The sequence below is a fragment of the Erpetoichthys calabaricus genome, chromosome 4 (assembly GCF_900747795.2).
Source record: "Erpetoichthys calabaricus chromosome 4, fErpCal1.3, whole genome shotgun sequence".
NCBI lineage: Eukaryota > Metazoa > Chordata > Cladistia > Polypteriformes > Polypteridae > Erpetoichthys > Erpetoichthys calabaricus.
In genome coordinates this window covers 188599387-188613735 of record NC_041397.2, presented here as the reverse complement: position 1 = coordinate 188613735, position 14349 = coordinate 188599387, and the positions used below count along the sequence as shown (strand labels likewise).

Sequence of the window (14349 nt, the reverse complement as noted above, 5' to 3'; positions counted from 1 at the left end):
ACTCGGAGTACTCATATCACTGTATTAGTGTGGAATCACAGCTCTACAATAGCTGACCAGAAAGAGAATTATCAGTATAAAGCATCTAGCACACGCTGCCTCAGCCATACTGCCTATTTGAACTGCTCTCATACGGCAAAAGCTTCAGAGCCTTTCCTGTATGGACCTCGCAGTTCAGAAACAGTTTCATCTTAAGAACTATAAACACACTCAATCAGTCCATCAAGTGCTCCTTGTAGAACTGTTTGTACTTAGTACAAATACCTCACTGTAAACTTGTGAAACAGTTATAATATTGCACAACCTGAGCCACTTTATAAACAGCGTATTTACACATGATAATATAATTTATAAGATGAAATGCAGAAAATTGTTTATTACATTATACAGATAAAATGTTAACATCACTTAAATAATAAGAGAAAGCCTGTTTAAGAAGCACATAGTGATTCACATACATAGAGCACACAGAAGAACAAATACAAAACAAAGCATTTAACGTGCTACTTAATTATGATGGGATTTGAGAAACTAGTAAATTAAATGATTTAAAGATTAAGTTTATGATGTTTTACTTTAATGACAAAATAAACTACATGATTAAATTGGAAATTGAGATTAAAGTTGACATTTCAATCTTTTTCCCCCACTGTGTCCCTATTTTTTTTTCTCTGTACCCTAATAAGTTTTCATATGACACTAGGACGGTTGGCTACGACTCACCTTTTCACGGCGACTTTGATATCTGACAACTTCTTTTTTATTTTGGGCACTGTGCGACTTTGTGAACTTGAGCTTTCTAGTTTCTCCGACACTCTGTCACTCGATCAGCTTCCTTTTGTTGTTTATACCACTGTTTAAACCAACAAATAGTATGTTTTTCCTTGCCTCCACTTGGTATTTGCTGAAATTCTTCTATTTTCCCCGGTGCTTTTGATATTGTCTTTTCACAGAATGCTGAGCTTAAGAAGCTATTTATATTGATTTGCATATTCAAAGAGGCGTAATTCTGGGTGGAGTTTGGGAGTGGCAGCAGGCACGTGTGTTACTTTTCACGCTGACTGGGATTTATGGAGCGGAAGAACGTGGAAGTTGGCAAACGCACAGATTTATGTATCTGGATTTTTTTGTGCGTATGAACATTTCTGATTTTGTCCGTACACCATGTTTTAGTGTGAATTCTATGCACAGCGTTACGCATGAGGCCCCAGGTCACTGCTCTGTGCTAACCAACTATCCATCCATCATTTTAACCCACGTATTGAGGGCAGACAGTGGTTTTCCCAGAATGAGGCTTTGTGCTAAACTTGCAATTTACTTCTATGATTTAAAAATGAATCATGCAAACTTTATAATTTTACAAGTAACTTGGAATAATATGCAGATCTTGTCATAAAGTTGTATGGTTGTATTTATTTTTCCATGTAAACAAAAGAATTCTGCTGCAGAAATGCAGCTTGAGGTCCCTCACAACTTTATTCCCTTTCAAAGGCATCAGCCCCTCTGCTAATTAACCCCTCAAATAAACAGGAAAGCAATGGCAGTGACAAGGGGACTCTAAAAGGAAGCAATACTATTTGTCCATGACTTAAATAATAATGTGATACAAATATGTTGGGCATCTTACAGTATATGCACTGTAAATTAAACCAATAAGAGGATCTTCAATAATAAAAAATAATGTAATTCCACAAAGACGACAAGATAATAAGATTACCATTCTTAAACTGGCCTAATGTGACTGACTGTGGGTGTGAGTATAAGCACGCCTGGAAATGAAGTCTTAACCTGGGTTGGTTCCTATATTCCATCCAATCAAATAAGATACAACAAACCTGTAGTGTGGGTTGATTAAATTAGTAGATAGACAAATAGGTGGTGTTGAAGTGAAAATAGAAAATGGTAGAAGAAATTACACTTTTTCTGGCCCATGTCTCTATTGGCCTTCCCGAAATAACCAATGGGGAAGAACAGCTTGAAAAACTAGGGTTACACCATGTCTATGTTCCTTCATCAGTGAACCATGGAAAAAATTCCTGGCTTCATTTCAACCAGGTTCTAAATCAGAAGTCAACCCAAATGGCTTAGCTGAGCTTGCTGTTTAACTGAATATCTATTTTGCCACAGTCTTAATTAACAGGGTATACCACCATTGAACTCACAATTTGGTTTGGTATTCAATGCTAGAACAACTAAGGTGTATGAAAGAAGATTACAGGAAGTTTCTCTTTAATGTGCCTCTAACACTTGCTAAATGAAATTTACCACGATTGGTTAGTCAATCATTACTGCTTATTTTGGGTTCAATCTGACAGCATTGGTAGGAGGATTTGACCTTGTTATAGATTTCTTCTAGCTACTATCAAATCACACATTTCTTACTTTTACTTGCTCTAAGGAGAGTGTGGTACAGTGCAAATCACTGCCACCTCATGGATCCAAGGTCCTGAAGCCTCATGTAGAACCCCTTGCTTAGATTCCATATTCAAATTTAGTTTAGCATGTAAAGATAAAAATGGCATACGCACACAAAAAAAAAGTCTGATTTATGCAACCACACATAGTCCACGTACCACAAGTTCCTTTATAAATATCAAATCAGCTTAAAATTATGCTGGCTGCCATGCATGCACACACTTTTACTAATCTCATTATCTCCTACTAATAACTTAGTATGCCTTAAAAAAACACCCTTTTTTGAAAATCCATGACCTAATCACTTTGGAAATTTGGCCAAGGTCCTGAGTGACATCTTTATTTTCAAACCATTGGAAAACACAGAAAACAAAACTGCAGCAAATATGAACTTGAATACTAATACTTTTTGGAGTTAAAGGCGTGGCCAGGGGGACCCACATCCCCACCGCAACAGATGCAATATGTTACTAAAATAAATCTAAAATAAAGGGTATTTCTCCTCAGTTTGTAAGGCCACAGTTAATGTAATGGGGGGGGTCACACCATGCATGCTCTTTGCATGGAGTTCACATGCAAGTCCACATGTGTTTACTCCGGTAATCTTCCACAGTCCAAAGACGTGAGGGTTAGTTGAACTGGTGATGCTAAATCATCCCCTAATTTGTGCACACAGGCAAGTGTGTTTACCCTGTGATAAGCTGGTATTAATGGTATTTGTGTCCTTTTTTGTGATGAGGACTGACTTATAAGTCGATTTAGACATCTAGAACTGTCCTCTTCAATGTGTGTGCTGAATTAGAGACTATATTACAGAAAAAAAATGCAGAAATCACATTATCCCTGTTCTGTTACAGGTTTAGAACAATCAGGTTTAGAAAACAGATGGACAGACATCAGAATGTGACTGAGGCATCATTGAAATATGCATAAAACAATATTTTCTGTTAATTTTTCTGCTGCCTGGAGCTGCTAGAATGCCAAACATCAAAAAGAATTGTGTGGGACTTATGGGTGGATGAAGCTATCCGTAACTTTTAGTCAATCTCCACACCAAGTTCAGGTTTTATAAATCCTGACTTTTTGTGTAAAAAATGGCTTTTGCATAATTCCAAGCATAGGAAGTTTTATACATTAGGTCTCCACAATCTGCCTGTTCACCATTTCTTTGTGTTGGTTATCCTGTGTGGGATGTTATATATTTATATACAGCTCGTACAGTCCGGAATGGATTAATTGTATTTACATACAATCCTATGGGGGAAATTACTTCGGGTCGCGACCAGCGTTTTGGAACTAATTACGGTCATGACCCGAGGTTCAACTGTATATGTCAAGAATAAAGTTGACATATTGACTTTATTCTTGACTTTTCCACTTTATTCTCATAGTTTATTTTGTAATTAAAGAAGAATGTCGTAAACTAAACTTCATCTTAAAATCAATGTTTAATTTACTAGATTTTCTCAAACCCCGTCATAAGTTAATGTAGCACATTAAATGCTTTGTGTTAAGTGTTCCCCGACCCAGTTGTTAATCGCTGTATGCGCTTCTTAAACTGACTTCCGCTACACTAAGAGGAGGTGCAAGCAGCGATCACCGCACAGAACACATTCACTTCATGATATTCCTGCACTCTGAACATTTAGAATGCTACGATAAATGCTTGATATCATTTTCAGGATCCTTGACATTTCCACCCTTCTTTTGGGGAAAAAAGTGCATCTTATGGAGCGAAGAATATGGTAAGTGGGCCTGCAATAAACTGGGCTAGTACTGCCAGGATGGTTCAGCCCTCTGTGACTGTGAATTACCCTAAGTGGACCAGTACCGGGCTGACAAGATGTTTTAAAAAATCTTTAGCTGCATCATACTGGCAAACTACACCATATACCGGCACAAACAATACCTCGTTTTAAAGTGACGAATGGCTAATATACACTCATAGTGAACACATTTTTACAGTATGTACCGTTGACTTTTAATCTAGTATGAAATCATACATGTGGTGCATTATAAACCATCACCTAAAAAAATGTAAAATATCATAGTAATTATTCTGTACCAGGAATACCCAAGTGTTATACATCAATCGAAAGATCTCGATGAGAGAATTTCAACTGATGCACTGACTCGCTCCAACCGAGCAAACGCCAGCCAAGGGCCAAAAACCGGAGAAACCATCACACCGCTTGTCTGAATTTTCACGTACTCTCACACATAACTTCACAAAATGACAGCAAAAATATCAGTACTTAAAGAAGACTCTCCTGATCAAAACCAGCCCAAACCATTCACTGTGCGATCTACTGATCCTAAGAAATCCTCTGTCAACCAAGAGCATGGTGGCCACGCTTAGTATAAACATCTGGCACTCCTGCTTTTGCTCATAACTCCTCAACTTCACACCATTGGATAGCAGAGACTGTGATGTTTACAACTACATCACACAGCTCAGTTTGAACAAAAGGAGCAGCCCAGGCATGCATAATGAAGTTCCTGTCTCACAGTCTGTGTCTGAATTTTCATGTTCTCGCATATAACTTCGCAAAACAACAGCAACCATATACAAGTCATATATGACAATTTACAGAAGATTTTCCTGAATAAAACAAGCCCAACCACATTTTTCTGAGGTGAATTAATCGTGAGTTATCCTCCATAAAAGAACAGCTGGGAATGAAAGGCTGGCACCAACCATCTGACGTTTCTGGGTGGGTGGTTCTGGTTCAGTGGGTCATGCCATCGCAAGCTTCATACCATTACGATAGGTAACATGTCCACGTTTGAAAAAAAAAAAAAAAAAAAAAAAGGACAGAGCCAAAGGTGAGCAAAATAAATGATTTTAATAAACAATGTGCGATTTAAATTTTTTGTGTGTGTGTACATATATGATAAATGTGTGTGTATACGTGAGAAATTATATTTTATATAAATATTTTATATTATTTTATATAACTCTGATATTATTTATATTAATATTTTAGGCATCCATGCCTGGAACGGTTCCTGAGGTGGGAGGGGCACCTATGGTGCCAAATGCTGTAACTATTAATTTCTTTGTATTATCAACATTAACCTTTAGACAGGTACAGTTGACATGTCTGGGAGCAAGTCAGAGGTGAGAAAACTGACCTGGCATTACTTGTACATGAGATATTCTGAATAATAAAAAAGTGAAAAAAAAAACACTGTGAGCACCTTTTTTTTTGCTATTTTGTTATTTTGGTGGCGGTTTCTAAGTAAATGAATGTTTAAATTTGACACAAACACAAATTCTATCACATTTGAGAAGTTGAATGTGAGGTTTTAGAGCAAAATTGATTGCTCTTTATTTTTTGAATAATAATGCTTTATTTTGGTGTTCTCCCCTCAAGCGGGAATTGCTGAAAAATGTCCTCAGGGTGTAAGAGGTTAATTAAATTAAGCAGGTTTTGAGAATGTTATGTCCATTAGAAGAAGAACTTGTAAATTGATAAAAAAATTCTACTTCAGTTTTTAGATGGAGTTACAACTTTTAGGCACATCTGAACAATATGTTCTCATTTTCATTGCAAATTGTATGCATGATACATGTAACTAGTAAACCAATGAATTATTGGTGAAAGTCATAAGTGAAAAATGAACCACATTTAAAACATTCAAACACTTTTCATTTAGTTACTTATCAGGCTAAGTACTGCCCACCAGTCATAAACTGGAGACTTTCCAGTTACAATGAAACTCTCTCATTTTGCTGAGAAACAAAGGGAGACTCTCCTCACTCTGTGGATGGGATGACTTCTAAGTGTTGTGCTTCTGTAAGAGCAATGTCAACTCTCTCATAGCCTTAGCCCAACTCTTACAAGTGCCTGGATAATTACATTTATGTTTATAAGCTCTTATCCTGTAAAATCAAAAATATCATTTATATGCAATATATGAATCAAAATAATATATTGTTAATTAGTTTAAACAAATGTACCACTTTACCCAAGTATTAGCTGACATCAGTATCTGTCTACCCAGTATTAAACCTGCTTAACCCAAATATAGATATGCAGGTAGACAGGGTGCATCAGCACACAGTCATTCTTAAGAGTCCCTTATTTTCCCAGCCTGCATGATATTCATAAAGGATTATAAAAGAAGAAAACTGAGAAAAGCCCACACATGACAAACATGCACAGACAGTGACCAGACCAAACCAAAAGCATTAATCATTGTGTCCTATATATGGTGAATATGTACTGCACATATTTTAACGACTAGTATAAAAAGCTGAAAGTAAGGTAGAAAAGTAACCAGAAAAAAAACATTTTATGGAAAGCCAAATTTATGTTAAGACATTTCAAAATGATTTTCAGATATCTGAAACTCAATTCAGGAGATCTCAAAATAATTTACTTTATAGATTTTAAGATATGTGAAGACATTTTGAGATCTCAAATTCACTTCCTGCATAACTGCCTACTCTTTAATATGACTCCCTGCTGATTTTAATATCTCGAAGTGCTTTTGATACATCCCAAAATGCACAGGAAGTTATTTTATGGTATCTTGAAATGCATTTTAGATATAATTAATGTTATTTTAGATATCTGAAAATATTACAATAAAATTACATTTGAATGGAGAAGAAACACATTTCAAAATATCAAAAAAATGATTTTGAGATATAAAGTGATGTATTCAAGGCTAAGATCAGACCTGTAACTAGAAGTGACTCAATTCTGATTTTTAGCTCACGTCATATTTATATTACTAGTCAAATTAATTTTGCAAGTGATGTAAACCCGATAAGTGTGTACCAATATCCATGCTAAACATCTCCTACAAGCTTAAATTTAATAAAAATAAATTTTCAGAGAGAGGTAGACTACTATGAACACCAACAGCATGCTGGCTGCTTAATATTATTTTTAGTGCATGACAAATTTGTCATTTCATGATGGTAAAGAAGAAAAAGAGAAAACAAAAAAAGTTTCAGCATATTAATCAATACTGTATCTGTACTTTAAAACCTGTGGATACAAGGGAGGAGTCAAGACTAGTAGGGGCACAATGTGGAGCGGTTTGAGGAAAAAACAGTTGTCAAGGATGGCCATTCGATTACTTATGTTAGCATCTCTCCACAAGACTCTCAAAAAATACAACATGAGATGCACCATTTCCATTAGAAATGATTTAGAAACTAGGCAACAATGGCTGGCGAAAGTCACACAATATGCTTATTAGATCTGTCACTTAATTTTCTTTTCATTGGCACATTAAGATGGTACTACAGTGGAACCTCGAGATACGATCACCTCTGTATACGAGAAATTCAAAATACGAGGAAAGTATGAGCGAAAAATTCAGATCTAAATACGAGCATTGGCTCACGTAACGAGCCACGAGCCAGGCTGTGGGTATAGCTCGCGGCTTAGCGAGGGGGCGTGGTAGCTGTAGCGAGCCGCAGGGCGATCTGCGGTGTCTGCCTTTCTCACCTAAGTGCACAGGTGGGAAACTGCCCACATCCATGATTTGTCCTGTGGCTGATGGGCTGGGCAGGGTTGCCACCCGTCCTTTAAAATACGGAATCGTCCAGTATTTGAGAATGAAATTGCGCGTCCCGTTTTTGAATCAATACGTATGCGTCCCTTATTTTTTTGTATTAAAAGTGGTAACCCTAGCAGCTGCCATGTCTTCCCCGCATATATAGAGAAGCGCGAGCCGGTTAAGGGGGGAGAAGAAGTAAGAGAAAAGAGAGGAGAGGAGAGAGAACGGAGGTTGCAGGAGGAGGCAGGAATCCGCAGCAGTAGGAAGTCGGTGCGAGAGAGCGAGCGAGTACAGGCTCGCGTGTAGCTGAACAGGCGAGCCAAACAGCTGAAGCAGGACGGTGTAGAGAAGGTCAGCTGCATTAAGTGTCTCGCCTGTTGCAGAGCCCGCATGGGAGAAGCAGGTGAGACGCTAACAGAGAAGAAGCACCGGGGATTGTCATCTGTTTTTTGAAGACTGCTTCCTGTTGACGTTTTAACCTCGTGTTAAAGGATTGTTATTCTTATGTACTTTAAACCTCCACTTCACAACTGTTTTAAGGATTAAAAGATTTATTGAATGCTCTACTGCACTTTGGACACCTGTTTTGATTCTTTTAATAATCAGTTATATTATTTACCAGTGTTATTTATTAAAGGTAGACTACAGTATATATAATTTATCAGTGTTATTTGTTAGGAAATTGATTTTTATGTTAATATATTTGGGATGCGGAACGGATTAACTGGATATCCATTATTTTCAATGGGGACCGTTTGTTCTAGATACGAGAAATTCGCTATACCAAGCTCAGTGCTGGAACGAATTAAACTCGTATCTAGAGGTTCCACTGTATAATCTATCTTTTCAATGCAGAGATATGAAAAAAGATGGCTAAAAAGAGATGTAAAAATTACCTAGGAAAATGTACATTTTCAAACAAATTCAATTACAACATTCAAACTAATTCTTATATGGAAAATGGTCTAAATTAAATCTGAAAAGTTCTAATTCCATGTGTTTTTGGCTGTTCACACTCCTCTAAAAACAGTGGATCTGTGACACGTAAGACTTGAGTGGCAGTGTGAACACACCCTTATCTCATGTCTTCATGAAGAAAGAACATTCTAAAGATCTGGACATAACAGGACCCAATAGTGTCCAATGCTGGACAATAGCAAACAAAGTGACAAAAAGTTAAAAATTCTCACGTTAATTGTGCTGCATAATCCTTATGTTATCCATTCATATACTATCTATTTGTGCAAAACGTATCATTACAAGATGACCAGGAAAAACTCATTCCCATAATTCTATGCTTTTGAATTGAATTTCTTGACTTCTTAAATGAATGAGGTGGAGAGGCGGATTTTCAATTCAAAAGAGATGCACTCAATCGCACCCTTTGCCATGTTCTTTCTCCACAAAAACATGAGACTAAACATTTTTCTTGGAAAACACTACAAACTACTGTACATGGGTCAAGCAGCTTATAAAAACCATATATTTTTGTGATGCAGTATTTCTTTAAGATTACACACATACCATAAAACCTTGTATCCATATCATTTAAGAAAAAAAAAGGAAAACATTGCTGTGAGATTCAGCCACTTTAAAAGGAGACTGGCTCTGTGCTTTACTTCACCATTCATTCATCTTCCTAACCCGATTATCCAGGGCAGGGTTGCGGGGCAGCTGGCGACTATCCCAGCAAGCATTGGGCACAAGGCAGGAACAATCCTATGACAGGGAGCCAGTCTATCACATGGCAAGTGCACACACACTAAGAACACTTCAGCAACACATATTCACCTAAATTTAAACCAGGTTGAAGTTTAGTAAGTTTAGAACAGATGTTTTAGCATAGGCAGAGTGGTAGCACAGACCTATCATTCTTGCCTCACAACACCAAGTTCTACATGGAGTTTGAACATTCTCATCATATATTAACAGACTGACTGGCATCAGTGAATGCCAGCGAGTTTCCTCGCTCAAAAATGTTGCCCTTGTCCTTCAGCCGCCATTTCCAATTCCTCAGCCAGAGAGAATCACGTTGTGAGGATCAATGGGGCATCTGGTTCTTATATTGACAAATGGACAATATGGTACAGCTAGTCTGGGCAAGGATGAACCCAGGTCCTGGCTGCAACCCTAGCCCTTAGCTCTTCTTCATAATGGGGTTGATGCAGTGCTATTCTCTCAAACTGCCTTTATAAATTTTTTCAGCTGTTTTTTCCCTCGTTCAAGCACACACCACATCACAGAAAGTGCAGCATTTATATGGCTTGGGTTTTTGAATAATCTATGGCTTTTATTAATAATACAATACAGTGTAAGCAGTTCAATTTCGATTTATTAATATGTAAATAAAGTACAATGAAACTCTTACATTAAATATATGATTCTATACACATCTGTCTGTTGTTATAAGCTATAGCAGAACATAACTGCTGAAAAACCACAATTACACAAACAAAAGTAGGATAATTAGCTGCATATACTGTAGCTTGGCTAAGGGCAGGGTCAGGATGAGGGGAGTGGTGTTTTACCATAAGTCCGGCCACAGCAAGCAAGAAGCAGATCATTACATCAAGAAAATGCTACCAAGAATCTGATAAAAATTTTTTTTACAATTTAGTTCTGTTGTTATAAGCATGTCTCAAAAACAGATGAGGTGTGTTTTCTTAAACAGAAATCCCTGCTACTTCAAATGGATGTACCAGTAAGTTTTACGTTTATTTTCACTATGGAAATCTGGTATCCACTATAAAATGGAAGAGCTGGCTAGTGTTTTTTAACCTTATAAAATATACTTCTGTCTAGGAAAAATGTCATGTGGAAATTTAATTAAAAACTTATCCTTTGATTTACTTCAGATCTTAATATGCACACACATGTATTTGAAGATATAATAAATTACATTTCACATATGACAATGATCAGCAATGTCATTTTAAGATATGGTAACATGAAGCCGAGACATTTTTAAATTAATTTTCATATTTAGAATTTATTTCAAGACATCTCAAATGCATTTCGAGAAATCTGTAAATGTTAATTTGGTTTTCCATAATTTAAAAACATTTCTTCAAAGTAAAACGAGTTATGAAAAAATTGGGGGACAACTCTAGCGGCTGGAGCGGCCACAGAGTTGTCTGCAGCTAGACCCCTTTTCAAAAAACTTAACTAGGCAGAAGCTTATTGTGAGAAAAAATTAAAAGCTCATTCGTGACGTAATGGTCCATATTTCTCTTTTGAATAATACAGCCTGAACTAGTGTCACATAATACCTACTGGGTATTATTGCAAAGGTTTTCAACACAACTACAATCTCTTCTAAATAAAATTCAGACAGCATTATTTTGAACAGGCTTTACCTTAATTCTTGACACAAAAACACCAATTAGTGATCGCTAAAGATTCCTTTAGTGCTGTTCAGATTAGTAGGGTGCAGTAACAAACACGGTCCACTGCAAACATATCAACGGCGCGTATTGCGGATATACAGTACTTCCACACTTCTGTCCTTGTCTCACAAGCCTCTAACCACCTTGCCCTGCTTTAAACTGTAATAATTCTCTTTTAAACAGAAAACATAGGAAGAATATCAAGCTCCCAGAACGTAACTACATCGCACACAGTAGCACTATTTTAATAAAAGGACAGTCATGTCAAGCCTTTCGCCGATTACGCTACCTTTATTTTCAAATCAATGCAACCTTGCTAAAACGGTCTTCGGAACTCCGCAAGCGAAAGATGCATCAAACATTAACACAATACGAAGCCTGTATCAATTAGCACAATTAAAAAAGAAACAGAAAACGAAACATGTACACTCTTTATTTTACTTACATTGCTCTGCATCGGCAAAAATGACGAACAAGCCAAAACAGCCCCAAATTGCGGACAAGATGGGTTTTCTCCACATATTAAAGAGACGCTAAAGTTTGACGAGCACTCGTGGCTCTCGATTCAGACCTATAATCCTGCGCTAAAAAACTGGCTCTGTCGACTTGTTTCTTTGCTTTTTCGCTTTCTCCGAGGGATGTTTTGAAGAGGCTGGGAAAGAGGCAGGACCAAAGAATATTTCGGAAAACTCAGCTGAGGAAACGCTGTGCAGCACGATACTGCAGTCAATCACGCGGAGCTAAAGCTTTCCGGGAAAGGACTAGAGGAGAAAACAACACAGGGAGTACAATGCGCGCACACGCGCCGCCTTCAGCCGCTAAGCGCGAATTCCAAATGCGTTCCACGAGCACGAGAACACACGCACGCGCATGTCTGTTTGACTGTAAAGAGATGTGTGAAACGCCAAACGGGCACACAAAACGAAGCCCCACGGGTGGACTAGAAAAAAGGTAGGCAGCTCAGGCTATTCATTCCAGTCAGTTGTAAGTAATGTAACCCTAGGTGTTCTTTCCAAAAGTGTTGCAGTTAATTTTAATTTTATATGACATTATACATTGCCATGCAAACAAGACTAAAATGCCGTTTCAGGAACACTAAATGACCAGTAAAATAAAAATAAAGTAAAAGCAAAAAGTTCATGGTTTAACAGATAGCAGAACGAGCTTGGAAATAAGGCAGACTGTATTTACTCAGAAATATAAAAAGAATCTTTACAAGGCAAGGCCAGGTCCAGTACATAATTGAAAAGTAGATTACAAATAAGCAGTACAAGATAAAATAAGGGTGGAGTTTGTGTACGTGTGTGCGTGAATGGACCAGCTGCTGTCTTGTGCTTAGTGCTGCTGGCATACTCGCTCTTCGTGGCCATAAACATGATAAGCAGGGTTGTTACTTGGATGGATGTATGGAGCTCTCGCTGTCTGACCAAATGAGTATAATATAAAAAAATAACTGATAGTTGACTCCATTGAAAATCATACCAGCAGAAAAGCAAGTGCAAAGAAAGAGTGGTAAGACGTTGGCACCAGATGAAGCCTCATGTACAGACCTTGTAGGAAACGTTTAGGTAGTAGATACATGTATAGAGAACAGTCGAAATTCTTGCTTTCATGTGCTAATCAACATACAATACGTTGCCTCTGTTTGGCGCCATGGTAGGAAGGTGCAAACATAATGAACCAAGAGCTGCCTGCAAATAGATGTCAAATGTCTAACAGTTTTATATAATGTGAAAACTGTAAACAGGTATTCTGGATTGTTGCAGCAGTTTGAAGACAATTGAATTTCTGAGAGTAATCCAGAACAGACACCCCAAACTCAGGGACATGTAGTCAGTGTGTTTGTTTTGGGTTAAAAATTTGCACAGCAGCATTCTAAACTGGTAGTCTGCCATACCGGAAGTTCTTTAAAAACTTTGAGTAGCCCAGAGGAAAATTGCTAAAAGCTTGGTAGAATACATCAGCATCAAACCTAGACAAGAAAAATCAGTCTATGGCAATGTTTTGTAGAAGATAAAATTAAAAATTGACTGTCACTGAGATTCAAAGTTTAGGTTACTGTGAAGTATGACTCCTAACAGTGAACGCAGAGGGTGACGATTTTGCCAAAGGCTGGTTTGCACTTGATATGTCTGTGCTGGGCACGAGGGCTGTGTGGTGAAAGTGACATAAGACACAGACACAAGGGGCTGAGTGTTGCCGGTGCATGCTGTGTGTTTACCACATGCTGTGTACGTAATTCTATGCAGCGATACAGACACAGTGCTGTGTATCCAAAATGGTTAAAATTGGATTAGAGGCTGGTTACATTGGAGCCAAAATAATGAGTGAAGGTCTGAATATGATGCAACAGGACATCAAAGTGCAAGATAGACATGCAAAAATATCTGAAGTGCATTTGTTTATCAAGTAGCCCACTCACTCATGATAATATTTTACTCACCCTTTATTTACTGTTTTTGCTCATCTGCTTTCACCCATTTTTCCTCTTAAATCCAGAAGTAATTGGCACAACTCTTCTTCCATCAGCAGTCTCACATCCTCTGTTGTGATATAGTTAGGTATGCAACATTGATGAAAAACCTTCACCTATTGACAGCAAGATTATCAATGTGCAGTAAGTGTGAATGTGTTTTGGTTGCCGACAACGCGCATGCTTTGCATTGTGGTCCGACAGAGGATGTATAAACAAGCCCTTAGTTTTTAGCAGGAAGTCAAAGCTGCTGATTTGTCCAAGTGATGTTATGATAAAAAATCCTAACTTTACCTATATCAAATGTAGTAATACTAAAATTATAATCAGAAATAAATTAAGAGATGGACCAGAAGTACATCGGAAAGAATACAACCCAGCAGATCATACATTATCCCCAGTGCTATATGCAGAGAATTTCCATCCATCCATTTTCCAACCCGCTGAATCCGAACACAGGGTCACGGGGGTCTGCTGGAGCCAATCCCAGCCAACACAGGGCACAAGGCAGGGAACCAATCCTGGGCAGGGTGCCAACCCACCGCAGGACATGCA

The 14349-nt window shown here is 37.8% G+C and overlaps 1 protein-coding gene across 1 annotated transcript in view; it reads right to left on the bottom strand.

The window, feature by feature from the left end:
- The window catches only part of pros1 (protein S), a 126122-nt gene extending 114003 nt beyond the window's left edge, over positions 1–12119 (bottom strand). The window contains exon 1 of the mRNA XM_028800056.2: positions 11767–12119. Coding sequence (XP_028655889.2) covers positions 11767–11842 — 76 coding nt within the window. The 5' untranslated portion in view covers positions 11843–12119. The remainder of the gene's footprint in view (positions 1–11766) is intronic.
- Positions 12120–14349: the final 2230 nt, after the last annotated feature.